Source organism: Hippocampus comes, unplaced genomic scaffold (genome assembly GCF_001891065.2).
Source record: "Hippocampus comes isolate QL1 unplaced genomic scaffold, H_comes_QL1_v1.1 scaffold56, whole genome shotgun sequence".
NCBI lineage: Eukaryota > Metazoa > Chordata > Actinopteri > Syngnathiformes > Syngnathidae > Hippocampus > Hippocampus comes.
Genome location: NW_017842056.1, coordinates 216751 through 244075, shown reverse-complemented (window position 1 = coordinate 244075; position 27325 = coordinate 216751). Strand labels below are relative to the sequence as shown.

The 27325-nt window shown below is 49.2% G+C and overlaps 5 protein-coding genes and 1 long non-coding RNA gene across 14 annotated transcripts in view; 2 read left to right on the top strand and 4 right to left on the bottom strand.

Moving 5' to 3' along the window:
- The window catches only part of LOC109510490 (uncharacterized), a 1293-nt gene extending 685 nt beyond the window's left edge, over nt 1-608 (bottom strand). The window contains exons 1-2 of the long non-coding RNA XR_002167131.1: nt 598-608; nt 514-515 (exon numbers count right to left, since the gene is read on the bottom strand). This is a non-coding gene — a long non-coding RNA (uncharacterized LOC109510490). The remainder of the gene's footprint in view (nt 1-513; nt 516-597) is intronic.
- The window catches only part of magixa (MAGI family member, X-linked a), an 18528-nt gene extending 11132 nt beyond the window's left edge, over nt 1-7396 (top strand). For 3 of the 5 annotated variants that reach the window (XM_019860828.1, XM_019860830.1, XM_019860831.1), the window contains exons 17-21: nt 3217-3417; nt 3506-3570; nt 4238-4384; nt 4745-4883; nt 6501-7396. In XM_019860828.1, coding sequence (XP_019716387.1) covers nt 3217-3417; nt 3506-3570; nt 4238-4384; nt 4745-4883; nt 6501-7057 — 1109 coding nt within the window. In that variant the 3' untranslated portion in view covers nt 7058-7396. Of the gene's footprint in view, nt 1-3216; nt 3418-3505; nt 3571-4237; nt 4385-4744; nt 4884-5693; nt 5782-6500 lie in introns of all 5 variants that reach the window. The other 2 variants (XM_019860829.1, XM_019860832.1) reach the window with 2 other exon arrangements.
- Nucleotides 7397-8172: 776 nt separating this feature from the next.
- cdk20 (cyclin dependent kinase 20) lies at nt 8173-11701 on the bottom strand. 2 transcript variants are annotated; one of them, XM_019860833.1, is made up of 9 exons: nt 11559-11701; nt 10657-10864; nt 10465-10578; nt 9839-10027; nt 9511-9632; nt 9360-9422; nt 8849-8972; nt 8567-8722; nt 8173-8501 (listed from the first exon to the last, which is right to left on the bottom strand). In XM_019860833.1, exons 2-9 carry the CDS (start codon nt 10729-10731, stop codon nt 8298-8300), a joined length of 1047 nt encoding a protein of 348 aa, XP_019716392.1. In that variant the 5' UTR covers nt 10732-10864; nt 11559-11701; the 3' UTR covers nt 8173-8297. The 2 variants fall into 2 exon arrangements, with proteins under 2 accessions (XP_019716392.1, XP_019716393.1); XM_019860834.1 differs by lacking the exons at nt 10465-10578; nt 10657-10864 and having other exon boundaries at nt 8173-8722.
- A 963-nt stretch (nt 11702-12664) lies between these two features.
- Nucleotides 12665-20525, bottom strand: cxxc1a (CXXC finger protein 1a). Of its 3 annotated transcripts, none has more exons than XM_019860812.1 (14): nt 20394-20525; nt 19196-19317; nt 18474-18574; nt 18211-18326; nt 17940-18098; nt 17600-17800; nt 17394-17522; nt 16371-16612; nt 15219-15426; nt 14444-14554; nt 14311-14360; nt 14017-14113; nt 13544-13696; nt 12665-12811 (listed from the first exon to the last, which is right to left on the bottom strand). In XM_019860812.1, exons 1-14 carry the CDS (start codon nt 20394-20396, stop codon nt 12665-12667), a joined length of 1839 nt encoding a protein of 612 aa, XP_019716371.1. In that variant the 5' UTR covers nt 20397-20525. The 3 variants fall into 3 exon arrangements, with proteins under 3 accessions (XP_019716371.1, XP_019716373.1, XP_019716372.1); XM_019860814.1 differs by having other exon boundaries at nt 17600-17773; XM_019860813.1 differs by having other exon boundaries at nt 18211-18323.
- A 596-nt stretch (nt 20526-21121) lies between these two features.
- Nucleotides 21122-24258, top strand: LOC109510482 (myoD family inhibitor). Of its 2 annotated transcripts, none has more exons than XM_019860818.1 (4): nt 21122-21242; nt 22174-22281; nt 22342-22569; nt 23096-24258. In XM_019860818.1, exons 2-4 carry the CDS (start codon nt 22182-22184, stop codon nt 23359-23361), a joined length of 594 nt encoding a protein of 197 aa, XP_019716377.1. In that variant the 5' UTR covers nt 21122-21242; nt 22174-22181; the 3' UTR covers nt 23362-24258. The 2 variants fall into 2 exon arrangements, with proteins under 2 accessions (XP_019716377.1, XP_019716376.1); XM_019860817.1 differs by having other exon boundaries at nt 22150-22281.
- The window catches only part of tfe3a (transcription factor binding to IGHM enhancer 3a), a 5186-nt gene continuing 1979 nt past the window's right edge, over nt 24119-27325 (bottom strand). The window contains exons 2-6 of the mRNA XM_019860815.1: nt 27171-27294; nt 26412-26468; nt 26176-26251; nt 25955-26102; nt 24119-25835 (exon numbers count right to left, since the gene is read on the bottom strand). Coding sequence (XP_019716374.1) covers nt 25512-25835; nt 25955-26102; nt 26176-26251; nt 26412-26468; nt 27171-27294 — 729 coding nt within the window. The 3' untranslated portion in view covers nt 24119-25511. The remainder of the gene's footprint in view (nt 25836-25954; nt 26103-26175; nt 26252-26411; nt 26469-27170; nt 27295-27325) is intronic.

The window sequence follows — 27325 nt, the reverse complement described above, 5'->3', positions numbered from 1 at the left end:
GTTTCGTTGACACCAGGCTTGTCCCATCATTATTGCCCGTTGTTACCTGGTTGTCACGATCACTTCTCGTCATTTGCCGCTTCATTATCACCACGGCAGCCAGGACCCTTCGTTGACTGAAACAGAGCTTCACTGCACAAGAAAATGAGAACGAGGCTCAAGTGGAGGGAGCAATCTCGTGGCCGAAGGTGCTCGGGTGCGCAGCTGCTTCAACGGTTTTCTTCTTGTTCTTCCCACCAGTGAAATGGTCACATTTTCCGCGACGTTTGTTCTAAAACATGATCAAGCTTGATGATCGCCGCTTGTTCGATGGCGGTGTTGCGCACCGTCGTCATCGCTTGTGATCTCCTTCGCAAAGTGCTCGTGACTTCGTTCGCACGGCAGTTGCGTTGACATCAGACTTGTCCCATCATTATTGCCCGTTGTTACCTGGTTGTCACGATCACTTCTCGTCATTTGCCGCTTCATTAGCTTGATTATCACCGCGGCAGCGAGGACCCTTCTTTGACTGACTTCTTTGTTTGGACTCAGAGGGTGAATATGTGTGTGTGGGGGGAGAGCCGAGTTTGGTTTTAGTTTCGGGGGGCGTGCCCTCACAGATGATAGCGTGTACACACACACACACACACACACACACACACACACACACACACAGACGCGCAATCTGTGTGTCGGTCCCTCCCACCGGTGCACACTCGGCCCCCTCGGCGAGCTGCTTCGCCTCAGCTGAAACGCTTGCCTGCTTTCTGAGATTCAACACACACACGGGCACACACACGGGGCACGTATGCACATCAAAAGGTTCTGGTTCATCATGTTGGAGCGACTGCAGGCTGTTCTCAAAAGGGTCAAGAACTCCAAATGTAAGTGTGTGTGTGTGTCTGTGTGTGTGTGTGTGTGTGTGTGTGCTGTCCTACACACTGCTGGTGTTGCCGAGCTGGTTAACAGAACCTGGTTGGTACTTGAAACTGATTTCGATGATCAGCGGAGTGTTGAGCAGGTCTGGCTGTCAAGTGGTGAAGTTTGGGTTTTGAATGCGACTTCCGGCCTTGCCGTGTGGAATTTGCACGTTTTTACCTTTGCTTGCTTTGACATGACAACAACATTGGCAGCCAAACAAAGCCCGTCGTTTGTCGAGATGCGCCCTGACGTTGACCGGCAATCAGTCCAGAGCGCTCCGCGCCTCTTGCATCAAAGTCAGCCAGGAGGGGCGGGCGGGGCAGACGAGACGGGACGAATCTCCTCCACTCTGGCGGAACTGAACAAACTTTGCTTTGAGCGGCGAATCCCAGCCCGATGACGAGCTCTGATCATGTGATGAAGTGCATTAAAAAGTGACAGGATGATGAAGACGTGTCGCGCTAAAAAAGTGATCGGGGGGGTCATTAACTTGATTTCATGAAGGACCTTCATGGGGGGAAGTTTTTAACTCATTCAGTTCCAGTCAATTCTGGACTAAGTCTGAAAAGACGTTTAAAAACGTCGAGAACGTCGAGTTCATGAGAACGACCAGGTTTTTCCCTTCGTTGCGACGAACCGCGGGAAGCTAGCCGCCGCTGCGTCCTTGTAACCCCACAATGGGGGGTGGGGGGGGGGACAGAGAAAAACGAAACAATGTTGCCACCCCAGGAGGATGAAAAATAGCTTCAATAGCTTCTGAGCAACACGGTCTGGGTGACTCGGCGCCAGTGTATCCTTCAGCCCTCGTCGCCGGGGCATCGCCCCCTCAATATTTACTTTTTCATGACCTCGCTCGCTGCATTCGGGGACTTTGTTTCAGGTCTCGAGCCAGTCCAGAGTGGCGCAACACGCCACCGGTCTGCGTTTGCTCGCGTGTGTCCGCGCACGCATCTGCGTGCCAACTATTCAAGTGCGTTTTGAGTGCCAAGAGGTTCAAACATTCCAGAATACTGAGAACGATGAGGAAGACTCTGATGAAGAGTTCATCTTTTATTGATGAACATTTGACATCTTTGATATGGTCCGAACATCCTCAGGACGGCCGACTACCGCTAGCTTTAGCACAACGGCCGAATGTAAGCTGCCGGCCTAGCTTAGCACGACGGCTAGAAGTGAAATCGCTTTTCTCCCGTAGCTTAGCGCAACCGCAGAAGGGAAATGAACGGCCTTAGCTTAGCGCGGAGACTGGAAACGGAGGGAAAGCGCTCGTCTCACCCGGCGTAAGGACATTTTGCTGTCTGGGTTTTGGACAATCGGCGCAGAAGGTTTTGGTTGCTTTTTGTCCTATTTTTAGCTTTGGTGAGTTGTTCCGTGTGGCGTGGTGCTGTCAGTCTGGATCGCGTCAGGTCCTCTCGCATTTTTTTTTTTTTTTGTGCTTGCCAGCTTTCGTGTTTGCCTAATGCTGTGACGTCAAAGGCTTTGCTGATCGGCTCTCTATGCTCACAAACACTTTCAAAGCTCATTTGACAGATGGAAAAAAAAAAAGGAAAGCGTGAAATTCCAATGTTCAATCCGCTTCAGTTTATGTTGGACGTGACGATTAGGACAATCTCGAAGCCGATGAAGACATTCTGATTGGTTGACGTGCCTTCATGACACATTTGAGGCTGCTGTGAATAATTCAGTGCTGCGATTGGTGCGTCTTCAATTATACATTCAGCCGCTGAGAGCTGAGCACATTTTGTCATAAAATGAGGAGATTTCCGCCAAAAATAAGGACCTTCAGACACAAAATGTAAACACTCTGAGATTTTGACTCAAAATGAGGCTAAGATGACAAACTATGAGGACATGTTCAAACAATTTGGGGACACCCAAAATGAAATCTTTGGGACACTGAGCCATAACGACGACACGTGGAAACAACAGGGAGGACATTCAGATGCATTTAGGACACCGAGACAAAAAAATAGCACCTTTCGACATGAAATGAGAACATTTAGAGATAAATGAGGACGGACAAAGAAAAGAAAATTGGAAACATTGAGACAAAAATTGGGAAATCAAGTCATGTTCATTCCAAAGAGAGGGGACGGCTCCGGCTCTGAGCTGAGTTCTCGCTACCTCTGGTCGTGTCTGGTCCGCAGACTTGAGCCGCCGCGGTGGCGGGTGCGGAGGAGCTCCGAGAGGTCAGGTGGGGCCGGACCGTTTTTCAAGATTGGAAAGCAAATCAGAGGCTCTTCAAAAGAACTCGAAAAGTGAAGACAAAAACTCACCTTGTCCACCCTTTGTCCCCCCCTGCTCCCCCATGCCCAGCCCCGTCCCGATCCCTGATGTCCCATCGCTTCGTGACGGTGCGCCGGGGCAGTCCAGCAGCTCGCAGCGGCCTCATCCAGCCCGGAGACCAGTTGGAGGCCGTGGAGGGACGGCGGGTAGCGTCCCTGCACCACCGAGACCTGGCCCAGATTCTGAGGAGGGCGGGAAACACGCTGAAGCTGAGCGTGACGCCACGAGCGCGTGAGACGTGCGCCGAAATGTTTCCGAAAATTGCGATTCCGCGCCCGGTTGCGAAAGGCCGATCCAAACTCGATTTTGCCCCATGCAGAGTCAGACGGAGCCGACGTGGAAATCGACAAGCACTTCGCCAAAGGATGCAAAGGGAGGGCAAAGGTAACCGCGCGAGACTCGTTCAAAGGCCTTTCTTTGTTCACAATAACTTGCTGCATAGCGGCTGAAACTGAAAACACTCTTTCGGTGGTCAACGACAAGCATGTGACGGCTAGCCAGTGCGTAGCCTGCGCCAGAAGCTAACGTAGCCGACGACATAGGATCCAAATTCAAAGTCCTTTTGCTCACCAAAAGATGCTCCATCCCAACTCGCATTTGGCGACAAGCTCCCGAGGCGAACGTAGCGGTCAAACTCAGGTCCTGGGGGGGGCTGTCATGCATGTTTTCTGACTCTCCCTGTTGGAACTCCCCTGATTCAAATGAACAGGTTCGATGTACAATACAATACAAAACATGCTGATTTATCGAGCGCTTTCACAACAGCTGCAGCTGTAACAAAGCGCTGAACAAAACAGTTCACATCAAGTAAAATAATAAACACAACACATAACATAAAACACGGACAGTCGTGCAATCGATCAGGCTTCCGCAGAGCTCGCCGATGATCTGATCCAAAGTCAAATGCCTCTTTGTTCGCAAAAAAGATGCTTGATAGCCGCTGAGACCGATAACGCTCGACCTTTGGACTCCAAATGACAAGCGGTCGCCAGCCACATGCCGCTCATTTTTTTTTTGAACACGTGCACGCTCGTTTTTGTGTGTGTTTCAGAATGAGTCTCGGTTCTACAGAGTGGATCTGGAACGAGGGCCCACGGGTTTTGGTTTCTCTCTGCGGGGGGGCAGCGAGTACAACATGGGACTCTATGTGCTGGGACTGATGGATGGGGGGCCAGCCCAATGTAGCAACAAGATGCAGGTACACACAACCCCCCCCACCCCACCTCCCCAAAAAAGTGATGTCATTCGGCGCCAGGGCTGCGCTTCGTTGTTGCAAAGAACGTGTTTGGTTTTCCATCAACAGAGAGCCAAGTAGTACGTTAAGCTAATTGCTCAGTTTATGGCTGGGCTAAAATGCCATTCAAAAAAATAAAAATAAAAAACCCTGCGCACGTTAGCGTATTAGCATAAGCACGTCCCCGATTTCCCCCCAACTCAATGGCCTCCATCCCTGCGTTTTTTTTTTATGAGCTCCTTTCTCCACGCGGGCGCCATTTTGGGTTTCTCTGCTTGTTCTTGAAACGGCCGCTCGTTGAAGCTCCTCGTCGCTCGCCTTCAGGTTTCCGACCAGCTGGTGGAGATCAACGGCGACAGCACGGCGGGAATGACGCACAGTCAGGCCGTGGAGCAGATCCGCAGAGGAGGCCATCGGATCCATTTAGTCCTGAAGAAAGGAAACGGCTACGTCCCCGATTACGGTGAGGGTGCCGTTGATGAGGGTCATTGATGGTGTAGCGGTCCACGCGATGGGACTTGTGTGTGGCCAGCGTGGGATGGGTGCCCGTTCGGTAAGGTTGTTGGTCTCTCTGCGTGCCCCGCGACTGGCCGGGCGACCAGTTCAGGGTGCGGTCTGCCTTCCCCCCCGGCTCTCCCTGCAGCTGCACTCCTGTTGGTCGTTATGTGATTATTGCTTTAAAAGGACTCCCGGCACGACCACTCGTTGTCGGGTCATTGTTTGTTTGCTGCTGTCAGGTTTGTTTCAGTCATGTTTCGGTTAATGTTAGGTTTTAGCTTCAGTCGTGATTTTTGTTTGATACTTTGGACTTTGTTTGCTTTGGATTTAGTTTTTCTCTATTTTAATACAATTTGTCAAGCTCCTCCCTCTTGCCTGTTTTTTGCGGTCCACCACCACCTTGCAACGTGACACCAGCACCTTCCCGCCACCCTGTGCTGAATCAGCGGCATCGAAATGGACATGAGCTGACAATTCTATAGCAGAAACCTGAAATGTCATCGTATGGCAGGTTGGCGAGGGAATTTTGGAGAATTTATTTTCGACCTCAAAGCTGCAAATTTCATGCACGCGGTGGCAGCTTAATTTATGCACTTGCCACGCCGAATTTGCATCAAAACGACTTGAGACGCAAAGCCACGAATGGACCAGCTTTGAGCCCAAAGCACGTCGCTCTCCGCTCGCTGACGCTTTCTTCCTCCTTTCTGTCCCTTCTTCTTCCCGCCCTCCTTTTTCTCTCCCCCCTTCCTTCCTTCCTTCCTTCCTCCCTCCTCAGTGGAGCTGTCCAGCCTGTCTCTGTGCATGACCAACTCCAAACAGGGCGAGCCTTGCTTCTACGTCATCGGACGCACGGAAAACTCGCGGTCGGTAACGTTCAGCGTCTTTTCTTTCCTCCTCCGCGCGGCTCATCCTTCATCCTTTAAGCGCTTCTGACATCTTCTGTGTTGTTGAGTCCAAAATGTCGTTGCTCTCAGCTGGGCTGGGCAAGATGGCCCTCAAATGAAAACCTCCCATTTTGTTTGCACCCCTTCACATCATCGGAAAAAAACAAAAATGACGCTGACTCTTCTTTTTTGGAGGTTTGCTTTGCTGAACAAAACAAAGAGTGACAAAAACAACAACAAAAAAAAAAACCCACACAATTCACGAATCCAGCCAGCCACCTTTACAGGCTCATTCATTGACACCCACGTCACTCACCAGGCCTTTCGTGAATACCGCAGGATGGCAACCCCCACCTCGACAAAATACCTGCACCTCACATTTGTTGATTTATAAATTCTAAAATTGTTCGGCGGCTGTGGTCCTCGAATTGACTGCGAGTGAAGCGTCGGCGACCCAAAGTGTGTCAATAGAGGAATAAAGTAACAATTTTTGCCGCCCACCCCACTTTCTGGCATTTTCAAAATTTCTCCCGATTGAAACCAATGATACGGGGTTCATTTGCATCAAGTCCCACAGAGAAGAAAGTTAAAATATTTTTCCTCGAGATCATGTCCAAAAAAAAAAAAAAAAAATGCCTCGAGCATCTCGAGGACTTCTGAGGTGGCTCAGCTGACTTTGTCTTTTTTTTTTTTTCCAGGCCCTGAGGAAGACTCCTCCTCATCCTCCTCGCACATGGAGGAGCAGGAGGCTCACACGGTTGCCATGACGACCACCTCCCGCAGCCCGCCTTGGAAAAAGCGCCCAGGGGGAGCCAAAGCGAAACCAAGACGAGGAGGAAGCGCCGGTGGAGGAGGCCCGCCAGATCTGGACTTGGACCTTGTGGAGGAGGAGGCGAGGAAGCGGAGGAACGAGCGAGAGGAGGAGAGGAAAAGGAGGAGGCAGCAAGCGAGGGCGGCGGAGGACGCAAAGCGTTCCGGGAGCCGGCCAGCTCTTCAGCAAGCGCCGTTCTCGTTCCTGATGCCGCGTGACGAGCGCTCGGCCGACAGCCAATCGGGAGACGGCGAGTCGGGCGCCAGCCAGTCGGAAGACGGCGAGTCGGGCGCCAGTTTGCCTTCCGCTTGGAGGAGAGCCGGGCTGGGGCGCCAAGAGGCGCGGGGCTTGCCCTGGCGGGAGCCCAGCCCGCGGCGACTGACGCGGGTTCTGATTGGCAGTCGCCTCGGTGGGCGGGGCCGATTGGCTGGACTCACGCTCTGAATTGACATTAGCGGACAGCTTACGCTTATTTTGGGGGGGGCTGGGGGTGACTTTGAAGGGCTTCTTTTTTTCTTTTCTTTCTTCAAAGCCTTTTCCTTGCATGTGATCGGACAACACGGTTTCTGATTGGGGGGGTGCGGTTCAAAAGAGGCCCGGCCCCCAAATCAGTATGCAAATACCCAAACTTTTATTCTTGATGTTGAAGCATGTTGATTCATTTGTATTTTTCTAACCCGAAAGGACCTTCATCAATGGTGATTGATGATGACCAGAGAGTAATAGAGACGGATTGCTTGGTTGTCATGAAAGAACCTTTAAAACTTCTTCTCATAAGCCATACACGTTAACACACGTGTGTGTGTGTGTGTGTGTGTGTGTGTGTGTGTGTGTGTGTGTGTGTGTGTGTGTGTGTGTGTTGATGAACCGAAGACGTGCTTGCGTCTGTGTGGAACGCGTGATTGTTTGTGTGGATGGATTGTGAGTTTGTGAATCCCGTGTGTGTCGATCGTACGCGCGCATGTGTGTGTGCGCGCACACACATGTATGAAAGGACCTTCGTGTATTCTGACAATAACAATTTTTGATTCATAGAGACTGTTTGCTTGCTTTATAATGAAAAACAACGTTTGCTGATAAGCCACGCACGCATGCGGGCGCACAAAATCCCGCGGGCTGTCAATCTGATCATCACTACGGCAACGCAGCACTCAATGAGCGGTTCGTTTCCATGGCGGCGCTTCCGCAGCCTTGACTGAGCCGCCAAAGATCATCGAACTGCTCTGCCTGTCACGATACGTCGCTGGCATAGATAGCTGAAGGGAGTGAATAAATAAGACTTGGGGGACAAATGAAGTGAAGCTGGATCACTTCTTGCACAAGCGTCGGGAATCGGCGTCCTCCGGCAACAAGCGCACGCCGACGTCCCGCAGCCGTGCCCGCGAACTCGAGTGCCTCGTTGACTTTGGCCTTCAACCAGCAAAAGGGCGCCGAGGCTGCTGGCAAACTTGCGGGCAAAAATACCCAACCACGCCGCCCACCCTCCCTCTGGGGGTCCGTCAGGTCCACTTCCTGTCTGACTCACTTTTAGGGGCTGGTGCAAGTTTGATTGCTTTTCTTTTTCCCCTCTTCTTGGTCACGTGGGGAAAGCTGACAGTGGGCGGCCGAATCTGTCGTCTCCGGGTTCAAATCACGCATTGGAATTTGGAGGTTCTGTTCGTCCCGAGGAAGTGCTTTGGACCCATCACAGGCAGGAAGCGTGCCCCCGCAGCTGCGCGGGCCGGACCAAGCTGCTCTTCAGGGGGAGGTCCACGGAAAAGTCGGCGGGTGCCGCCTGCAGCCGCGGGTTGAGGTGGTGCCCGCCGCCGCCGCCCCCCCTCTGGGGGATGGGCAGCTCCGAGTGGTGGGCGGGAAGAGGCGAGCAGAAGAAATACGGATGGAGGAGAGCCTGCCGGGTGAACCATCGGGGAGTTCATTCATCTCGATCGCTCGTCTCGATCGCTCGTCTCGTACCTGATGGGCGGGGCATCGGCGCTCGGACGGGTAAACCAGGAAGCCGTGCAGCAGGCTGACCGCGTGGGGGGAGGAGTCGGGAACGATCTCTTCCAACGGGACGGCAGGATTCTCCTTGAAGGTGATTTTATTGTAGTCCGGCAACTCCGCCATCTCCTGCGGTTCAATGGGAGCAAAGTTGGGACGCTTGCTGCTCGGCTCCGTTGATGCGCGCATGTGTTCGTGTGTATGTGCGTTTTTTTTTTTTTTTTTTGTGCATGCAGATATGTGTGCGCGTCTTACAGGCCAGGTGTCATTGGTGGGCGTTCCGAGCACCCTCAGGACACAACACAGCTGCTCGATGTCATTCTCACCGGGAAACAGAGGAGACGAGTTGAGCAGCTCTCCGAAAATACAACCCACGGCCCTGCGATGCACACGCAGCGCCATCGGTGCTCATTTGGTGGCTGTCATTCAGACATGCACCCTGACTTCAACGAGCCAATCAGTGCAGCAGATTTTTAACCACATGTGGAAAGGTCTCATCCTGATCAGAAGCTTTTCAGGCACAAACGACGACAACTCTCTTTGGGATTTTCTGCAATGTTTGGAGGGATTTCGTTCATGTAGGAGAGAGCAACTTTTGAAAAGCTGTCCGCTGTGGTGACCACCGCGTTGCAACGGGTTCAAGATTTCACACATTTTTCCCCTCCTGATGCGACATGTCCAGATTGTGACGCTTGAGAGCAAAAGATTGACCATTTGGGGGCTCAAAGCGCGCACTGGAAATCCAACCATGAACCGTTTGACTGACCAAAGGTCGACGCCTTCGTCGTACTTTCTGGCTCCGTACAGCAACTCGGGAGCACGATACCACCTGGACACACGCGGAAACGGTACGACTGCGTTTTTCAAAATCCAAAGCGCAAGGAGTGACGGTTGAAGCTGCCGAGAGAGGGCGCCACCTTGTGGCCACCTGGTGGCTGTAGAGTCGATCCTCCTGCTGACTGTGGAGGCGGGCCAGACCAAAATCTGCGATCTTCAGGTGCCCCGACGAGCTGATGAGGAGGTTGGCGGGCTTCAGGTCCTGGAGGCAGATAGGAAGCGCTTTATTGGGGAGGGCAGCATCAAACATTTGATCCAGTCATTTGTTGGGCTTTTTTTCGTCATTCTTCAAAACGCTATTTTTAAAAAACGAACGAAGCCAAGGTGGAAACGTTCGATTCAAGTCACCAATCGGATTTTGGTGAAGGCCGCATCACCCGGTCCTACTCGACTGCGGACGCTTCTCACCCGGTGCATGATGTTGTTGTTATGCAGGAAGGCCACACCTTTCAGCAGCATCAACATGTAACCTTTGACCTGCGCCGGGGTCAGGGGTCGCCGGGCGTTGCGGATGACCTCCGAGAGGTCGGACAACATGAAGTCAAAGACCAGGACGAAACCGGTGCCGTGCGGAAAGACGTCCTTCAGCCTCACCACCTGAGGAGTCGGCAGTGGGAGCGCAGAAAACGTGGTGTGGTGTTCCACAGGGCTCAGTTTTGTTTGTTTATAAGAAACAGTCATCATGAAGAATGGACGCAAAGACTGAAAACATAAAAAAAGGTGTCGTTGCTTGAGCTAATGGTCCCCCTTCCCTGTCTCCGTTTGAGCCGAGAAAACCTCTGCGTGAGTGAGTCGGACTGACGTGCTGGTTGTCCTCGATCTCCTGCAGGGCCTTGATCTCCCGCGCGCAGAAAACGTGGTGTGGTGTTCCACAGGGCTCAATTTTGTTTGTTTATAAGAAACAGTCATCATGAAATAACAATAAATGCACGCAAAGACTGAAAACAGAAAAGGTGTTGTTGCTTGAGCTAATGGTCCCCCTCCCTGTCTCCGTTTGAGCCGAGAAAACCTCTGCATGAGTGAGTCGGACTGACGTGCTGGTTGTCCTCAATCTCCTGCAGGGCCTTGATCTCCCGAAGGGCCTGGTTGGGAATGGCGTCCTCCAGACGTCTGAGAGCCACCTTCTTCAGCGCCACCGTCTCTCCGGTCTGCTTCACATCGTTTTGTGACATGAGCATTCACCGGCGAGTCCGCAAAGCGAAACTTCAGGCTTACGGTGACATCACCTCCACGTGTTTGGCCTTGAACACGATGCCATGAGCGCCTTCGCCGATGCGACCCAGAATGCTGTACTGCTCCATCGTGTCAGCTGCCGTTTTGTGGACTAACTTTGTGAGAATGCATGACGAATCTTCATTCGTTGTTTATTTTGTCATTTTAGGTGAACTGTTCTTTTGATGGCGGCGCGGGCTCCCGCAGCGGCTCCTCTCCCCCCTGTGGTTGAGAGGAATGACATTTCATCTGTGCTGTATGTTGCACATGTAGCATATTTGACAATAAAGTTGACTTGACTTGTTGAAGAGCAGCTAGCTTCTTGACCTACTCCGTATGGAACATTAGCTTCAGATGCCTTCTGTCACTATCCACCTTATTCCCGAGGGATCCTCAGGGGGAAACAATTATGGAAATATACAAGCGTTATCCACAGTGCAGAGGTGCAGGGCTCGATTCCAGCTCCGGCCTCCCTATGTGGAGTTTGCATGTTCTCCCAGGGCCTGCGTGGGTATTCTGGTTTCCTCCCACATTCCAAAAACATGCATGGTAGGTGTGTGTGTATTTAAAATGAGTACAGTTACACATCACAACAAGGATGATGAATTTTAAGTGTTATTTTGTTCCAACGCTATGTTGCGCGATGACACGTCACAAACGGCACCCACGACGTGGTCTACAACTATTTTTCATTTCACTGATTACTGCGTTTTATAGTCCACGACATAAAAATCACTCTTTAGTGAATTTGGGAAGGGGTGAACAGTTCCGACCACAGGCAATAATATTTTAAGAGGCCAGAAGATGTCCAGACGTCGCGTCCGGACGGGCTCTCGTTGCCTCGGTAACCTGTTCGCTTGCTAAAATGCTTGGCTAAACATGATCGCTCTTGATGCAACATGAAAGGTTTACTCACCGTCATCTTTTAAACTCGCGTTGGTGTGTAGTTACATATCTTAACCAGGTGGTCTGGCTTAAGATAAACTGAATTATTAGGTCGGAGCGACTTGTTTATCGAGGGGTTAGCAGTCAACACGCGTTCTTCTTCGTTCTATTCTGGACATGCGTAACAAGAGTCTAATGTTTTGTCGCCACCTAGTGGAGATAATCATGTCACAATAAATGACAAGGGCGGGAAAAAATACATTCGTAATACCCAATTTTTTTCATCGAGCCAACCAATATGTTAAATTCTTCATCCACCCTTTCATCCTCTGACAAGAATATTATATTATTTATGAGACACCACTTCGGGAACATGATCCAAATTTGTATGATAAATTGTTTAGAATTACAAAACAAAACAAAATCAGTTTGGTTGAATTTCAATTATGTTTGTGTGAGATGAACATTTCTGATTTTTGTGTGCAAATTACTAATAACATTTAATAACAACTTCTAAATTCCAAATACAAATATTGTCAATGAAGACATTTTCTTGACACTGCATGCTGTTAGCCAGAGAATCTCATGGCTACATTAATAGATTCAAACCTCTTTGTTGAAAGGTCTCATTAGTTCGTGAGTCATAAACCCCTTCCTCAAAATAAATAAATAAATAAATACAAAATAAATAAATAAAAAGACGTTTTTGGAGTGCAAGAGTGGCGTCAGCTTTTAATGTCAGACTTCGATTACAACTGCAGGAACGTTGCTAAATTCATGCTCAAAAATCCGTTGGATTTTTGAGCATGAATTAAACAGGAATAAACCAGAATTGGACAACACTGAAGCGTGACAATTTTAAAACGGAATGACGACGAACCCATCTTTATCTTGATGAAAGTTACCAGAACATTTAAACACCTTTTGCGGCCTTGGTCAGCCTCAATAAGAACAACATAGAAAGACACAATAAAACAATGAAAATAGAAAAATAGAAAAGGAATGCATTATCACGCCAACATCAAACAACATGGTGGTGGATTTGAAACCCTTCCAAAGGGTAGCCAATCGCTTTAAAAATGAACCACGTTGCGAGGAGTTCTTCGTGGTGTTCTGGGGATGGCAAACGGTGCGTGCCTAGCGGTCTTTGGCGGAGCGCAGGTCTGTGGTCACCGGGTCGTGCTGGATGGTTTGGTGCAGCATGAGAGCCAGCAAACCCGCCCGGTTGGTCATGGCGGCCCGCAGGTTCCTCTCTTGCTCAAACAGCTCGTCCAGTTTGTACCACTTGGCAACGCAAACATGCGGAAGCAGAGATGACAAAAGTACTCAGCCTCTGTACTCTGTCGTGTCGAAGTACACATACTGTACTCCAGGGGTGCCAAACTCATCGATATATTGAATAAAATACTGTACAGTCGAGTTGAGAATCTCATTTAATTATTTTTCAAGTGGGTGTAAACAGGGTAACAAATCGATTGCAAAATCGCAACGCTATTCATGACAATTTGACATTTTGGTGCAGATTTTAGCAAGGATCGCGCAAGTTGACACACCTCATTTGTTTTCGCGGGCGGGGGACCAGATCGGGCCCCCGGAGCCTTGAGTTTGACACCCGTGTTGTACTTGTATAGAAAAGCACTTTGGTAAAAGTTGAAGTCGTGATTCATCTCTTACTGAAAACCTTCCGTTTTTCCATGCATACACTGTGTTTCGAGTCCATTTTGTCCTGGGCGAACAATATCGACTCTAATGGTCCATTATCAAATTTATGAGCTAGTCTGTCATTCATAAACGGATATTTAATCCATAGTCAATGTTTCAAAGAAAAGGGAGTGTTTTTTTTTTTTTTTTTTTTTTAACACCACTTGGCCCCCCCGCCCCCTTTTTTTTTTTCTTCTCCAGACTGTATCAAACTCCGCCGCTGTCCCATCCCGAGACACAAAGAAGAGCCTTTTAAACTGTTGCGAAACGGCGCCATGAGCCTGGCCGAGAGCCCCGACGGGGAGCTTGACCTACCACTCGGACTCTCTCCAGGTCCACCTCGGCGCGCCGGAGCTTCTCCCAGCAGTAGTGCTTGTTGCACTTTCTCTTGGAGACCCGACAGAACTCGCCGGTGGGTTCGAAAACATCTTTGACCAGAGGGCAGCCGCACACCTCGTCTGCTGCCACCTGGAGGACAAAAGCAAACGAAAATGTTGTCTTTGTTATCTATGTTTTCTGTGAGTAAAAAGAGGGGGGGGGGGCAACGACGAAATTGAAAAATCCAATTTTTGTGTGGATTTTTTTTTTTTTAAGCAAAGATATTGTGCGATGGTCATATGGTTTATGATGATACTAGTGGAGCCTGTACTACCGGAGACAAATTCCTTGTGTGTTCCACATACTTAGCCAATAAGGATGATTCCGATATCGCCCAGCCCTGACGCCATCCCAAGATGGAGCCCCGAGAACATGGAAAGTGCTTGCAAGAACACAGAAGGGAATCAAACCTTTGGATCCCTGGAATGTTCCGGGCACAAGACCTGGAGCCGCTTGCAGTACGTTTTGCTCTGAGGGTTGTAGACGTCACAGAAAAGGCGCGTCGCTCTGTGTCAGAGACGGGGAAACGTGCCATATTTTAGCCGACATTCTTTTTTTGTACGGCGCCGGTGTGAATTTGTGTTCTCCAGGTGGCCATTTAACATCAACCCCAAACGCCCACGGATAATATTCATCGAAAAAAAAAAATTGAAAGTCATTTTCACTGCAATCATGGTGACATGTAGACAGACGGGCGGGCTCACCCTTCAATCCGCGTGGGGTACATGGATCCAAAGGACGTCTGACTTTCATACTACGGGGACAAAAAGGGGCAACCGTGGTCAGAGACGGCAAAATTGACGGCGGCGGCGGCGACAGGCGGCGGCTCATACCGACCTTTGCGTAGCACCTCTCCATGTGTCTGAGCGCTACCTTGGGGTTGATCGGATGGCTGCAGGATACGCAGAAAATCTGAAGGTCGGTGTCGTCGCCGTCGCCTTCGTTGGCCTTTGCAATGAACAAGCGCGACGGCTGTTCATTCGCTTGGCGTTTTCCCGCATCCTTGTTTGTCCTTCGAAAACATACTTTTCTTTCCCAACTCAAACCATTCCCACTTTTCAAGTCTCGTGTTCTACTCAGGCTGGGCAAAAATCTCATTTCGATATATCGCGCGACAGACACCTAATCGATATCAATAGACGTTGCAGTCAATATCATATCGATGAAAAAAAAACAACAAAAATCAGGAAGCAGACCCCGCTCTTTGTAAGTCTCTCGGTACCCGCCGAGCATGCCGATGGCGAGGATTAGTCGAGTTCTGAAGACTATCTTTTTATTTGATCATCGTGACTATTTTTGTGTTGTGAAAAACGAGCGCTAGGTTGCTTATCACAAAGACATGAAAAATAGAAAGAAAGAGTGGCGTCATTTCTGTTTGATTGATGGCCAGTCTGACCTGCAACAGCCAATCACGATGTTCCAAACAATAACGTTCGGTTCAATACATGGATGGAGATGGACCGATCGGAAACGGTTCGATCGCGATGGGCTTTTCGGCCAGATCGCCCAGCCCGACGTTCCACCCCAACAATTCCACAGCCTTTCAGTGCACCGTCATCTTTTCGGGCCGTTTCTCCCAAACCGCATTCGCTCGGTCTGGTTTTCTTCGTACCTCCTCGTCGTGCTGCACCTGGTTGAGTTTGGAGTTGGCGATGATGCCCTCCAGCTCGTGGAAGCGCTTTTCCATCAGGGTGAGGCGCAGCCTGGCGGCCTGCTGCTCCTTCCTGATTCGCTCCAGCTGCCTGCGGCCCATCTCCTCGGCCACGCAGGGGCTCTGCTGCCACTGCTGGATCCTCTGAGGGACGATCTCATAGATGCGACTGCGCACGTCAAAATGTCCAGTCAATGTCTTAGAATGTAACCACACAAACTCATACAGGCGCAGACAAGCGCGCCGTCCTGATACAGGCGTCTTGTACGTGGACATACATTTGCAAAATGTAGCGACGTCCCGTTACGATCGCCGTCATCGGAGTTTGGGTCCGATGGCGGACAAGGTCGGTTTTGTTCATTTCCTGAAATTGTCATGGTTGTGTTTTTCTTTGGATTGGATTTGGTTCTGTTTCATCGTTCACTGTCGTGGTTCTGTTCCGTTTGTACCCAAAAGGTGGCATGGGAGGGCTTCTCCTCCAGCATCGCACCTGTTGCTCATCATGTCATTCGCGAACCCTAACCCCTGAGAGAGAGAGAGGGGGGCGGGGGTGATTGGACTTTACCGAAAATAGCAGCACGTGTCGCGAACCCTAACCCCTGAGAGAGAGAGAGGGGGGGGCGGGGGTGATTGGGCTTTACCGAAAATAGCAGCACGTCTCTCTTCGCCCCCACTTCATCAATACCGATTAATCGTCTTCTCATAAACACATCGGCTGCGCGGGGAAAGCTGGCCATGAGCTCGCTGGAGGCTAACGACGGCTACACTGTCGGAGCGTAAAGTGACGCCACTCATGCAAGTCTTTTCGCCTCACCCAGAAGCCAATGCTAATCACCGTCGAAGGTTTTAGAATTTGAGATTCAAGTCAATACGTGTGCCGCTGCGGACTTTGTCTCAAGTAGAATCACCGTTGACATATTTTAAACTGTGCTGGTACCCACATTCACTGACACAAAAGGTGTACGGATATCTTCGCTGCTATGATGTCGTGGTGACGCTGTGTGTGTTGTGCTGTAGGTGCAGTTGGCTGAGTGTATGTGTCAAATCGGAGCCTACGGGCATCGGAAAAAGCTGTGCGTCATCACGTCGGGGGAACGGGGGGCCGAGACTCACTTGGCTGCGAGCTTCTTGCCACAGTTGTCGGAACAGTACTTGGAGGTGGCTCTGGCCGCTTGGACGCAGCCTGGCCCGAGACACTGGCGCAGAGGACTGCCGAGCTCCTTTGCGTCAGCCTCTGTTGCTCCTCCTCCTCCTCCTCCCCCTCCTCCCCTTCTTTCACTGTGCCGTACGCGCCCCCTGTGTCGCTGCTTGGCCTTGTGACGCCGCGCCTCCTCTTTGGAGGTGGAGAGGGATTTCTGTGGACGAAGGCATCGGTCACACGCGGTATCTTGTGTGCGACAGCGATGACCTGCGCGCTCCGGCCGCGCTACAGCCGTCCCATATGTGTTGCAAGCGTGCGCGCAACGTGTCCGTAGACGGCGTTTCATGTGCGACACCGGTAGCAGCCATCTCGTTACCTCTGCGTCCCGCGTCCTAGACGCATAATTTTCCCGCGGGACGCAACCGTTCCAAATAATGTGCGTTTTTGGGACGCAAGGAAATTTCTCAGTCTAAACAAAAAAAAAGCAAAAAAAAAAAAAAACGACGATAAATCTTTTTTTCCAGCAACGCAGTGGCGCAGTTTGACAATGGCGGCCATTGTTGTTTTGATCTCGCGTTAAGTAATCTCGCGTGACGAGATTTCCATTCTCGCGAGACGAGATTGGCGAGATCGGCCTTCACCTCACGGAAAGCAGACGATTGCCAAGTTGTGTAACGTTAAAACAAGTGTTGCGAAAGTTTATTGCTGAGATATCACAAAGGAAGCAGCTAAAGTTGGATCGTTTTTTGCGATAATAATCTTGCATCCCTGAATTATTTCCATTTTTGCAGCATTTGTTGATAAGAAATAAACCTATTCTCAATTTATATTGTTGTTGTTTGTGTTATTATCATCTGCAATTGAATAAGTCGACCATTTCAGAATTCGAAATTTGGGACTCTCGAAATGCATCATGGGACTCATACTTTTCTGATCAGCGAGTCCCGCAGATCAGAAAAGGGCTCCAACTGGAAAATTATCACTGTGGTACTCGCCTTCTTCTCTGGCTTCTTCTCCCGTCTCTTCACATGTTTCACCTTCACCGCCTTCTTTCGGAGTGACTCCTCCTCCTCCTCCTCCTCCTCGTCCTCCTCTTCTTCCTCCGCCTCTCCGCTGTGCCACATCTGCAGCAGAAAGACACGTCACGGGAGGAAGCGCCAGCGGGAAAAACCCGCCGCCGCCCCCCCAAACATCCACTGACGAGGTCGTCGAATCCGGCAGCTTTGTACTGCTGGTAGAGCTCCAGCTCGCTTTCACTGAACACGTCGTCCTCCTCTTCCCCCTCCGTAAGATGCCCGCCGTCTTGCCGGCGGCGCTCCCGTCGCCCCTTGGCGCGGCGTCGACTCAACTCCTCTTCTTTGACGCGAAGCATCTTCTGCTCCACACCAGGAACATGCCACATCTTTTGCAAAAAACTCACTTTATTTCACGTGCTACAGCCGTTGCGGGTACACAACAAGGCGTGACGCGTGTGCCGCGGGCGCCAATGTGTGAGACGCGTTGACGACGGCACTCACCGCGTCCATGTCGCGATCACTCACCCGTGCGCGGAACTGGCACTGCCTCAGTCGACACTTCTGCCGTATCTTATTGGGTCCTCCAAACTTCTTCATGTCTTGGCAGAAATCGCAGGTGGCGCAGTCTTGCGTCCTCAAACAGGCCTCGCACTCGCCGCACATGCGAGCAGACCGTTTGATTTGCTGCGCAACGCGGGCAAGGCAGAAAAAAAAAAAATCAATAAAAAAAATGAACAACTCATGTGCTTTTGTCGACGGCGCGCCGGGCGGGCTTGGTTCTTGCTTGCCGAGTCACCTGTGAGCTACGCCGGCCGTCACTCATGGACTGAAAGGGTGAGCTCCCGTCCTCCTCGGGCTCTTCCTCCTTTGTCTTCTTCTGACGATGCTTAATTTCCAGAGACGGGTTGCCTTCTGAGATGGACGAGAGTCAAACACACCACATGCGCTCTTGACAACGCCATTTGATGGGAGCGGTGTCACATCGCGCACATGAAGACACGCGTGTGTGTGTGGGTGTGTGTGTGTGTTTAGGATTGAAGTGCAAAAAAGGCCAGTCACCTCGACAAGTGGGACAGAACCACACTCGGATGGTTTTGGCCGCCTTCTCTGACACGCCCACACAGCTCCCGTGGAACCACTCGGTGCAGCTGTCACAACCTCTGATTGGACGACAACGAACGTGGTGTTTCGGTCAACATACGGTCCAGTGCTCAACAAGTGTTATTTCAGAGCACCGGCAGTCAAGACAGCTCCCTGTGTTGCTTTATTGCTGCTTCTTTTTTTCCATTTCAGATTTGACTGAGCACTCAGTTTGTCTCATCTACAGCAGTTTGTCTACAGCGACGGTTGATTTAAAGTACTCCAGAGATGCACTTGAGTTGAGTCGAGTTGAGATGTGTGACGTGCGTGTTCCAGCGATGAAAACGTCTCATTCAGGTGCTACATTGTGAATGTGTGCTACAGGGGTTTTTTTTTTTACACGGAAATGTGTGTGCAACAGGCGTTCTACGTATTTCAGGTATGCTACAGGTGTTCCGTCTGTGCAGCCAGTGCTACGTGTGCAATAAAGGTTTCGTGCGTGTGCTACACGTGTGCCCGAGGTGTGACATGAGCTACAAGTGTTACAAGTCTGCTACAAGTGTCAATGCGTGTACTAAAGGTGTCGATGCGCGATGCAAGTGTCACGGCTGATCCACGTATGCTCCGTATGTTGCATGCGTTCCACAGGTGTTTTACTGCGCGCTACAGGTGTGAATCATTTTAACAGTGTGGTGGATTACATCATGAAGCAGTTGATGTCAGGTCTCCTGCAGACGCAGTAGACGGGCCCCTTTGGTGTTTCCATGCTAACATCGACTCCTTCCTCATCATCGTCAGGTTGACGAAATGACGCCTCGTCCGCCTTTAAGACAAACAGATACGTCATTCCTGAGCTTTAAAATTCTTTTTTTCTTAGCAGTTATTTGACAAATAATCTCTAATTCAAACTTAAGTTGAAAATTACAGAGAAAAAGGGGCATAGAGTTGATGAAGAAATTATCGACAGTCTCTCTCTGTCGCTCTCTCTCTCTTTGAAAAGAACGGTGGGCAAGGCCCCTTTGCTGCCCTTCTTAAAACTCATTTTTATTCTTTTATTGTTAAAGCAGTGTCCCTTTACATTAAGAAATCCCTGTGATCAGTATTAAAGCACACGTGTAGGTGATAGGCAGAAGTAAATCTGAGCGTGGTCTTCACGACTGCTGTCAGGCTATTGAATGGACAGACCTGAAAACCTGGACTCACCCCCGCTCACCCATTTTTAATATGCTTATATTTATATTTTATAATTTATCTTTATTTATATACTTTTGTTCTTGTGCTTCTCCCTTTCATAATTTGGTTGCTGTAAATTGGGAATTTCTCTATTGTGAGACAAATCAAGGTTTTCTTATCTTATTTTATCTTATCTTATCATTAAACGTAGTTCTCCCTAACTTCATGCATGCTCCAGGAATTGTGTTGCTTTACATGAAAACAAAAGGGAAACCACCTACTTGGGGTTAGTCATATGAATGATGCTGTGATTTTACCACTTGACATCTTTTACGTGACCCTGCCCTGAACTACAAAGAGTTTGTCAGCCCAGGTGTAGACGAACGAATGACAAATGTGTAACAGAAGTGACATGGTGCATTGTTTACAAACAATGTGACAATAACTGTATAACTGATAGCTGGAAAAAACGAATCATTTTGACTTTTTACACTGAAACCTACTTTGAGCGAAACGAATTGGTTAAATCAGTACTTCGACCTTAGCCAGTGTCTCTTTTCCACAAGTATTAGCACATACCGACTTTGTGCTACCCCGGTGAAGATGGACAATGTGAAGAACGATAAACAATTGCGCATAGAAGACTGAAAACATACGCGGAGCAACCGCCATTTGCGTCAATGGCGTCGTCGTTTTTTGTTTCTACTTGACCGTCACAAGACTCACCATCACTTGGTTGGAAGCCAAAAGACGCGTTTTATCCCCCCAAATACACCGACAGCCTTCTCTTTGTTCGACTTCATCATCCTCTTCCTCACAGCATCAGCAGTTGCATCTTCGTGCGCGTTTTCTTCCTCTTTTTCTTTGCTGCGATACCGAAGTGGCAGCGACACCCGCAGGGCACAAAAGAAACAACAACTAAATCGCTCGATAACATCATTTATTCAAGAAAAAACGTTTTATTGCTGTTTTGAAATATTCTCTTGTTCCAGAACAAATAACGTTTATTGTGAAAACATTTATTTACTCATAAATCATGAATTTTGCCACCAGATAATTAATTGGTTTTTAATTCATAATCCAAACGAAAAAAGACTCACAAACACATAAAGGGCACGAAAATAAATTCTGATTGATCAATTGCATGATGCATCACTTTAATCAAAAATTAAAATCAATAAATAAACTCTAATGTGACCCTGCAGCGCTAAAGTTTGCCCACGACTGCATTATATCAACACTTATGAATGGTGCTAATTGTGCACAGTGCACTTGATACTCCACATGAACACATGACCGTCTTTCTTTATAGCGTTATTTTCGAAAGAATGTTTTCACCTCAACTGTCTGTCAAATCAACCGCATTTCTTGTTGTGACGTGCGCACAACGGAGTGGGAGGTGTTGTGGGCGTTCACATGAATACACGCGCACACGACAACCCAGACACCCCCCTCGCCCCCCATTACCAGAGCAGCTTATTCTCACGCGGGTCGCCTCCAACTTGAAACTTCAAACACAGACACAAACGCGCACACGCCTTGGAAGGAGTGCAAAGCAGCGTGCGGAGGCTGAAGGTTGGTTTTTAGGTCAATATTATTGACATCATTTCATGAGCCAAATTACCAACGGCTGTGATTATTCTCACGATGGATTTATACAATATTTGACATTGTTTAAAAAAAATGCTGAGAACAGCTGGTTAAAATGTAATATGAACGTGAAAAAAAGTGCAAACCTTATTTAAAAGGAACATAAAAGTGACGTTTTAATTTTTGTAAACCAATAGTTGAGAGTCAGGTATGGCTGCCGACGCATTAAGTGTGAAATCACAGTTAATCTTTACTTATCTACCTTCTGAGTGAGTGCTTCTAAATCTTGCCAGCACAGTGAGACTAATGAACACAATAAACACCACACCACGCGGATTTTCTCAGCCAATGATTTGTCAGCAAAGCAAGACAGAGTTCCAGAGCAAAAGAACCACTTTTATGCGGTGACTGAAGCGCTGTCGTGTCAAAGCCAAAAGGTAAGCAGAGCTGCAATGTTCGCAGAGCACTGCATGACCAGCAATTTACAAAATGTTGCCGGTCCATCATTCGTCACAGGCCTGGGCATACGTCCATCATTGTCAGTCCATTATTATTTCAAGACCAACCAAACTGTAATCGTCAGTTGGTCATGTTATTTCAACCACATGCGACCTGTTCGCCAGTCCGTACAATAATAAGAATGTTTAAAAAAAAACATGTCATAGTCCAACATATGACAAATCCTATGTCATTAAAATAGTAAATGGATTGCACGATTTATCCGTGTATCTACATCATAAGGTGCCTGTCCAAAGAGCTTTACACACTCCCTCCCAGCTGTCTTCGGGCAGTAGGTAGGGGACACCCTCAATTGGTTGCCAGCAAATCCCACTCTTGTTTATTTTACGCACATAAATTAAGTGGATAGTAATAATTCGTTTTTATTCTTCAGAGAACAACACTGTTTATCTCTCAGTGGCCAGGATGGACCGTAGAGGCGGAGCTTCTGAGTGCTCCGACCAAGGAGAGTGCATCTCCAGCCAGCCGACAACCGGTAGACCGAGCGTCCTCCTCCAAAGTGCAGGTGGGCTTAATGACGTTAGCTTAGCATAGGCTAATACCTGACAACTGTCTTCCCCTGCAGGCCAGCACGCCTCGCTGGAAACTGATCGGGAAGTCGACGTCCAAATAAACACGCCTCAAAGTAATATCAGCCGTGACGTCACCGCGGACGACACCTCAGGTGGAGACAATTTGCCGCGGGTTCCTCTCCCTCCTTCGGTCCCCACCAATCAGAAACGGCTGTCCTCCAGTGAGAGCCACGCCCCCTTCAAGACAAACGCTGCCCTCATTGAAGAAGTGGCGGGAGAAGGTGGGTGGGTGTCATGTGAAGCTGACATTCGGGTCCTATTTGTGTTTTTGTTTAACCATTTAGATGAAATAGAAACGAAAGTTGCCCCTAGGTGTGAGTGTGAGCACGGATGGTTGTTCGTCTCTGTGTGCCCTGCGATTGGCGGGCAACCGGTTCAGGGTGTCCCCCGCCTACTGCCTGAAGACAGCTAGGATAGGCTCCAGCACCCCCCCCGCGACCCTTGTGAGGATAAAGTGGGTCAGAAAATGGATGGATGGATGGAACCGACACGACTGTGACAGGAAGTAGAAAGATCAACACACCCATTGCGTTTATCAGTGGGACACCTTCAACATGAACCTTATCTCTCCGGCGCATGGGTACGCATGAAAAAACACGCACACACAGAGAATGCAACGTTTGGAAGATCTAGTCGAGTTCTTTTTAATCCGTGATATATATATATATACATATACACATACATACATACACACACACACAACGGCGGTCTCTTCTCCATGTAACCGCAGTCTCATGTCTTCCACAGACTGTTGCATTGGCTGCCTGCTGGCTTGTCTATTCTGCGAGCTTCCGTCCATGTGTTGGGCGGCGGAGAGGTGCGTGACGTGCGGAGGGGGCTCGTCCGGTTGCTGCTGGTTCGTTGACACCTGCTGCTGGTGCTGCTGCTGCTGCTACTGCTGGGACAATGCGTGTGCGGCCCCGCTGGACTGCGGGATACTGGAGGAGTGCTGCAGCTCCACAGACTGTTTGGAGATTTGCTTGGAGTGTTGCGCCATATGTTTCCCCTCTTAGAGTGGCCAATCCCGGAAGGATGACAAGATGAGGTCACTCCAAAGTTCAGACGGAGTCTTGGTTCCTCATCGTACTGAGAATGGGAACTTTGCTAGGACTCATGGAGCGTGTCCTGACACAGGCTGCACTGCAATTCATTAACAGCAATTATATGCACTCATTTATTTAAGGGCAAAACAGTTGAATAGTGCTTAATATGGCTGCCTCAAAGTCCAGCGGCTTTGGGTTAAAAAAAAATTAAAAAAAACGCGTGCCTTGCCACTGCATGAATGTACTATGTGCTCTTTTGTCCAAGTTTTGTGGAATCCCATGTCAAGTTGGTGTGATTGACTTCTCTGGAGGGGCGGGCCGCCCTGAACAGGAAATTTGGGTATGGTTGTCCGTTTTCGGAACATCCAAACAGGAAACGGGAAGTTACTGAAAAGACAACGTGAACTAACCTTTGAGCCCTGACAGCCAACATCAAAGACATTGGCACATATTCACGCACAAGTTCTAACAATGACACGCGTGAGATTCTCCAAGAGGTTGTTAATGCCCTCTGGTGGTGGTGAGTGGAACACAAATTTACCTTCTGTTATTTCAAACTTGGGAAAAACATCTTTTAAAGCACGAATAAAATGATGTAACCTCTGCGGTTGTTATTTTCTTGTTCCCCCTCCCACCTATTTTTTTCAATACATGGCATGCAGCAATGAGTAACGAACCAGGGGGGCATTTTAAGGGCCTCACGACTCAATAGTACTTTAGAGAAAAATACTTTCTTCTCACTTTATTTCGATATAAAGTTTCTATATAGAGATATGATACAATGTTACATGATTGTAAACAACAACAAAGACGACTCCCTTTATGATCCCGACAGCAAAACGTCCGTTGCTATGATGAAACAGATTACTTTCACTGTTAAGAAAAAAAATAAAATCATGAAAAGTTTTAACTGCTCAACGGGACAATGCTAACGGATGTGTTTGTCAGCAGCAGCTAGCTAGCATTGGCACACGCAAATACACGTTCCTTTCTGACAGCTAAATGCTAGTGCTTGCTAAATAAGACGACATCACACACGAGGGCATTTGGTCCCCAAAATGTTTGTACCAGCAACAGATTGGTAAAGGGAAACAAACAAAACAAAAAAATCAAGAGGAATGACACAAGGACTATTTGGAGTTGCATTCTCAGGACCAATCAAGATGCAGCATCAAGTGACAAATTGCTCCGATTGGCTACGCTCTTCGACTGAGTGCCTATCAATCAGAAAACGGACACATACGTACAACATTCATATCCACATGCTCGCCACAGAAGCTCACCAATTAGAAAATTGTTATAAAAAAAATTATATATCCAATTCTATATATCATAAAAACATTTTTCAATTCATTTTGGCACTGACCTCCAAGTGGTAGCTGGTAACGCATTTGTTTACAGGTAAAATCCACGCTAGCACAAACAACGATGCTAATGGAGCTAGCTGTAGCTATGGCAACGTTTGACATATGTACAGAGAGAGAGCGAGAGAGGGCGGATGGTCGACGGGGTGGTTACCGTGGTGACGGAGCAAAAAAAAAGCAGGGTTCCAATGTTGATAGAGGGAATGACAGGATTACCGCGGCAAGTGAAGGGGAGCCGTGCGATTACCATCGTGACAGGAGGGTGTTGACATCTTTACCAGGGTCACAGAGGGCTAATGACCTGGTCATCATTGTGATACAAGGAAGAGTGGTGCGGTTACCATGGTGATGGGAAGAGTGGTATGGTTACCATGGTGATGGGAGGCGATGACAAGGTTATCATGGTCACATGGTGGTGATGACTTGGTTAACATGGTGACAGAAGGATGGCATGGTTACTAGGGTGACAGAGAGGATGATTTGCCTACCATCATGATGGGTAGGGCTGGGGGTGATGTGGTTACCATAGTCGCAGATGAGTGTTACGTGATCATGTTGACAGATTAGGATGGCACGGTTCTCATGGTGACAAAGGTGTGATGACATGACCATGGCGGCGGAGGTGATGATGTGGTCACCACAGGGACAGAGAGAAGGGTGTGGTTACCGTGGTGAATGGGAGATGACAGAGGGGCGGCGGCATAGTTAGCAGCACGGTGTCAGAGGAAATGCCGGCGGTTATTGTTGACTGTTTGCTCAGAGGTCATCGTCCATGCTGCTCCCCCTGCTGCTGCAGCGCGACGCCCCGCACGACAACATGGGGTCGGCGCCGCCCGCGGGTGACATCAGGCCGCCGTCCTCCATCAGGATGTCTCCGAAGTCGTCCAGCGCCGCCAGCCCCGCGTGGTTCATCAGGTCCGCGGGGAAGGCGTCCCCGCCGCCTTGAAGCTCGTTCAGCTCCTCCAAGCCCAGCGTGTCCGACGACGGCGTCACAGCAGAGAGGAAGCCCTGCGAGTCCGTCGGGGTGCCCTCGCCGCAAGAAAAAGCAACGCCGTGGAGGCTTGCCTGAAGCTCCAATTCCTGAAAATGAGAACTTGTCAAAGGTGGGCTGAATTGGAGGGGGGATGTTTAACGATTGACAGGTGCGGTGTGGGAGGTGGGCGAGACCAACGTGCGATTGACGAATGAGTGTCACTGACCTGTATGCGCAGCATCAGGGTTCTGTTGGTGTGTTCCAGTCTCTTGTGTCTTTCTTCCATGTCGCGAGCTCGTTGTTGTTCTTTCTGAAGTCTTCGGATATAATCCACCGAGGCCTTCAGGATGCTTCCTTTGTTCCACCTGGCGTCTCTGTCCAATCACAAGGCCTCGTTAGCACCCGCAACCGAATGAACGGCGACCCCCCCGCCCCCCGAGTACTAACGGGTCGGGCGTCTTGGGGACGAGAGCGCCCAGCTCTTTGATGCGGTCGTTGATGTTGAAGCGGCGCCGCCTCTCGACTGGAAAACAAAAGGCGTCTCTTCAACTGTCTGTCTGGTGATGCGGTCGTTGATGTTGAAGCGGCGCCGCCTCTCAACTGGAAAACAAAAAGGCGTCTCTTCAACTGTCTGGTAAAAGCGTGATTTCGGGGGTCAATTGGCTTGTTCACTGAGAACTCACTCAGGTTGTGATTGTCCTTCTTCTGTCGCTCCTTCATCAGCACCTTTGCATCCACATCTGCAACGTCATAACATCATCATTGTAGACAGCTCATGTTAAATTAGGACCGGGTGATAAGGCCTTAAAAGAAAAGCTGAGATTTCTTTTTCCATAAAAATGTGATTTTAATTTGATTTTTCACAAAAGCAACATGAGTGACATTTTTTTTGGCCCTCTGGATTTTTTTTCTTCTCCTGAGCTTTAAATTTTTTTTGTCCGACACCCCCCCTCCCCACCCGAGCATCAACTTATGTCACCTACCACAGAAATAAAATGTATTAAAAAAAAACTTTTTTTCAACAGATAGGCGTTTCCTGAAAAAAAAGTCACTTTTTACGAACAGGGCACGTACATTTCTACTTGTGATTTCCATAGGAGAAGTGATTTGTTGAACTTTGGCGATTGTGAGATTATCTTGAGGTTCGCTGAACAGGAAGTCAGAAGTGATGACAATGTCAAATTTGTGCCTAAGGATGTCGTTGTGCTGACTGAGGAACCGGGAGAAAGCACACAGTCCCTGTACCAGTCGGACGACGGGGAGGGTCGCCACTGGGGCAACAGCCAATCAGCCGCAGGCTTTTACATCAGACCATTTCATATTTTCACATTCTCATCTCCGAGAATGGCCTGAGCGTCCATTCATTTTAAAAGTGAAATGGCATTTGGGGGTAGGGAATCCCTCTCTTGTAACCATGGAAACGGCAAAGCGCAGCAACTCACTGTTCGGCTCTGGCTTGACGGCGAGCAGGTCGGCCGGGCAGCTGTTGCTCACGGCGACTGCGGGCGTGGCTTTTCCGCCGCTCTCCCCGTAGGCGTCCGGCATGTTTCCCGCCACCACCGGCAGCTGGGACAACCAATCAAAGACCAGAGTCAAA

Bases quoted from the DNA above. Each gene is read 5' to 3' on its own strand.
- cdk20 (XM_019860833.1), bottom strand. From the start codon at position 10,731: ATGGAGCAGTACAGCATTCTGGGTCGCATCGGCGAAGGCGCTCATGGC. The intron at 10,579-10,656 runs GTGATGTCACCG...GATGTGAAGCAG, and splicing joins TCAAGGCCAAACACGTGGAG to ACCGGAGAGACGGTGGCGCT. The intron at 10,028-10,464 runs GTCAGTCCGACT...CCGACTCCTCAG, and splicing joins AGATTGAGGACAACCAGCAC to GTGGTGAGGCTGAAGGACGT.
- LOC109510482 (XM_019860818.1), top strand. From the start codon at position 22,182: ATGGACCGTAGAGGCGGAGCTTCTGAGTGCTCCGACCAAGGAGAGTGC. The intron at 22,282-22,341 runs GTGGGCTTAATG...CTTCCCCTGCAG, and splicing joins CGTCCTCCTCCAAAGTGCAG to GCCAGCACGCCTCGCTGGAA. The intron at 22,570-23,095 runs GTGGGTGGGTGT...TGTCTTCCACAG, and splicing joins TGAAGAAGTGGCGGGAGAAG to ACTGTTGCATTGGCTGCCTG.
- cxxc1a (XM_019860812.1), bottom strand. The intron at 18,327-18,473 runs GTGACTGGCCTT...CGTCCATCTCAG, and splicing joins GTTCTGTCCCACTTGTCGAG to AAGGCAACCCGTCTCTGGAA. The intron at 15,427-16,370 runs GTGAGTCTCGGC...TGACGTGCGCAG, and splicing joins GGCAAGAAGCTCGCAGCCAA to TCGCATCTATGAGATCGTCC.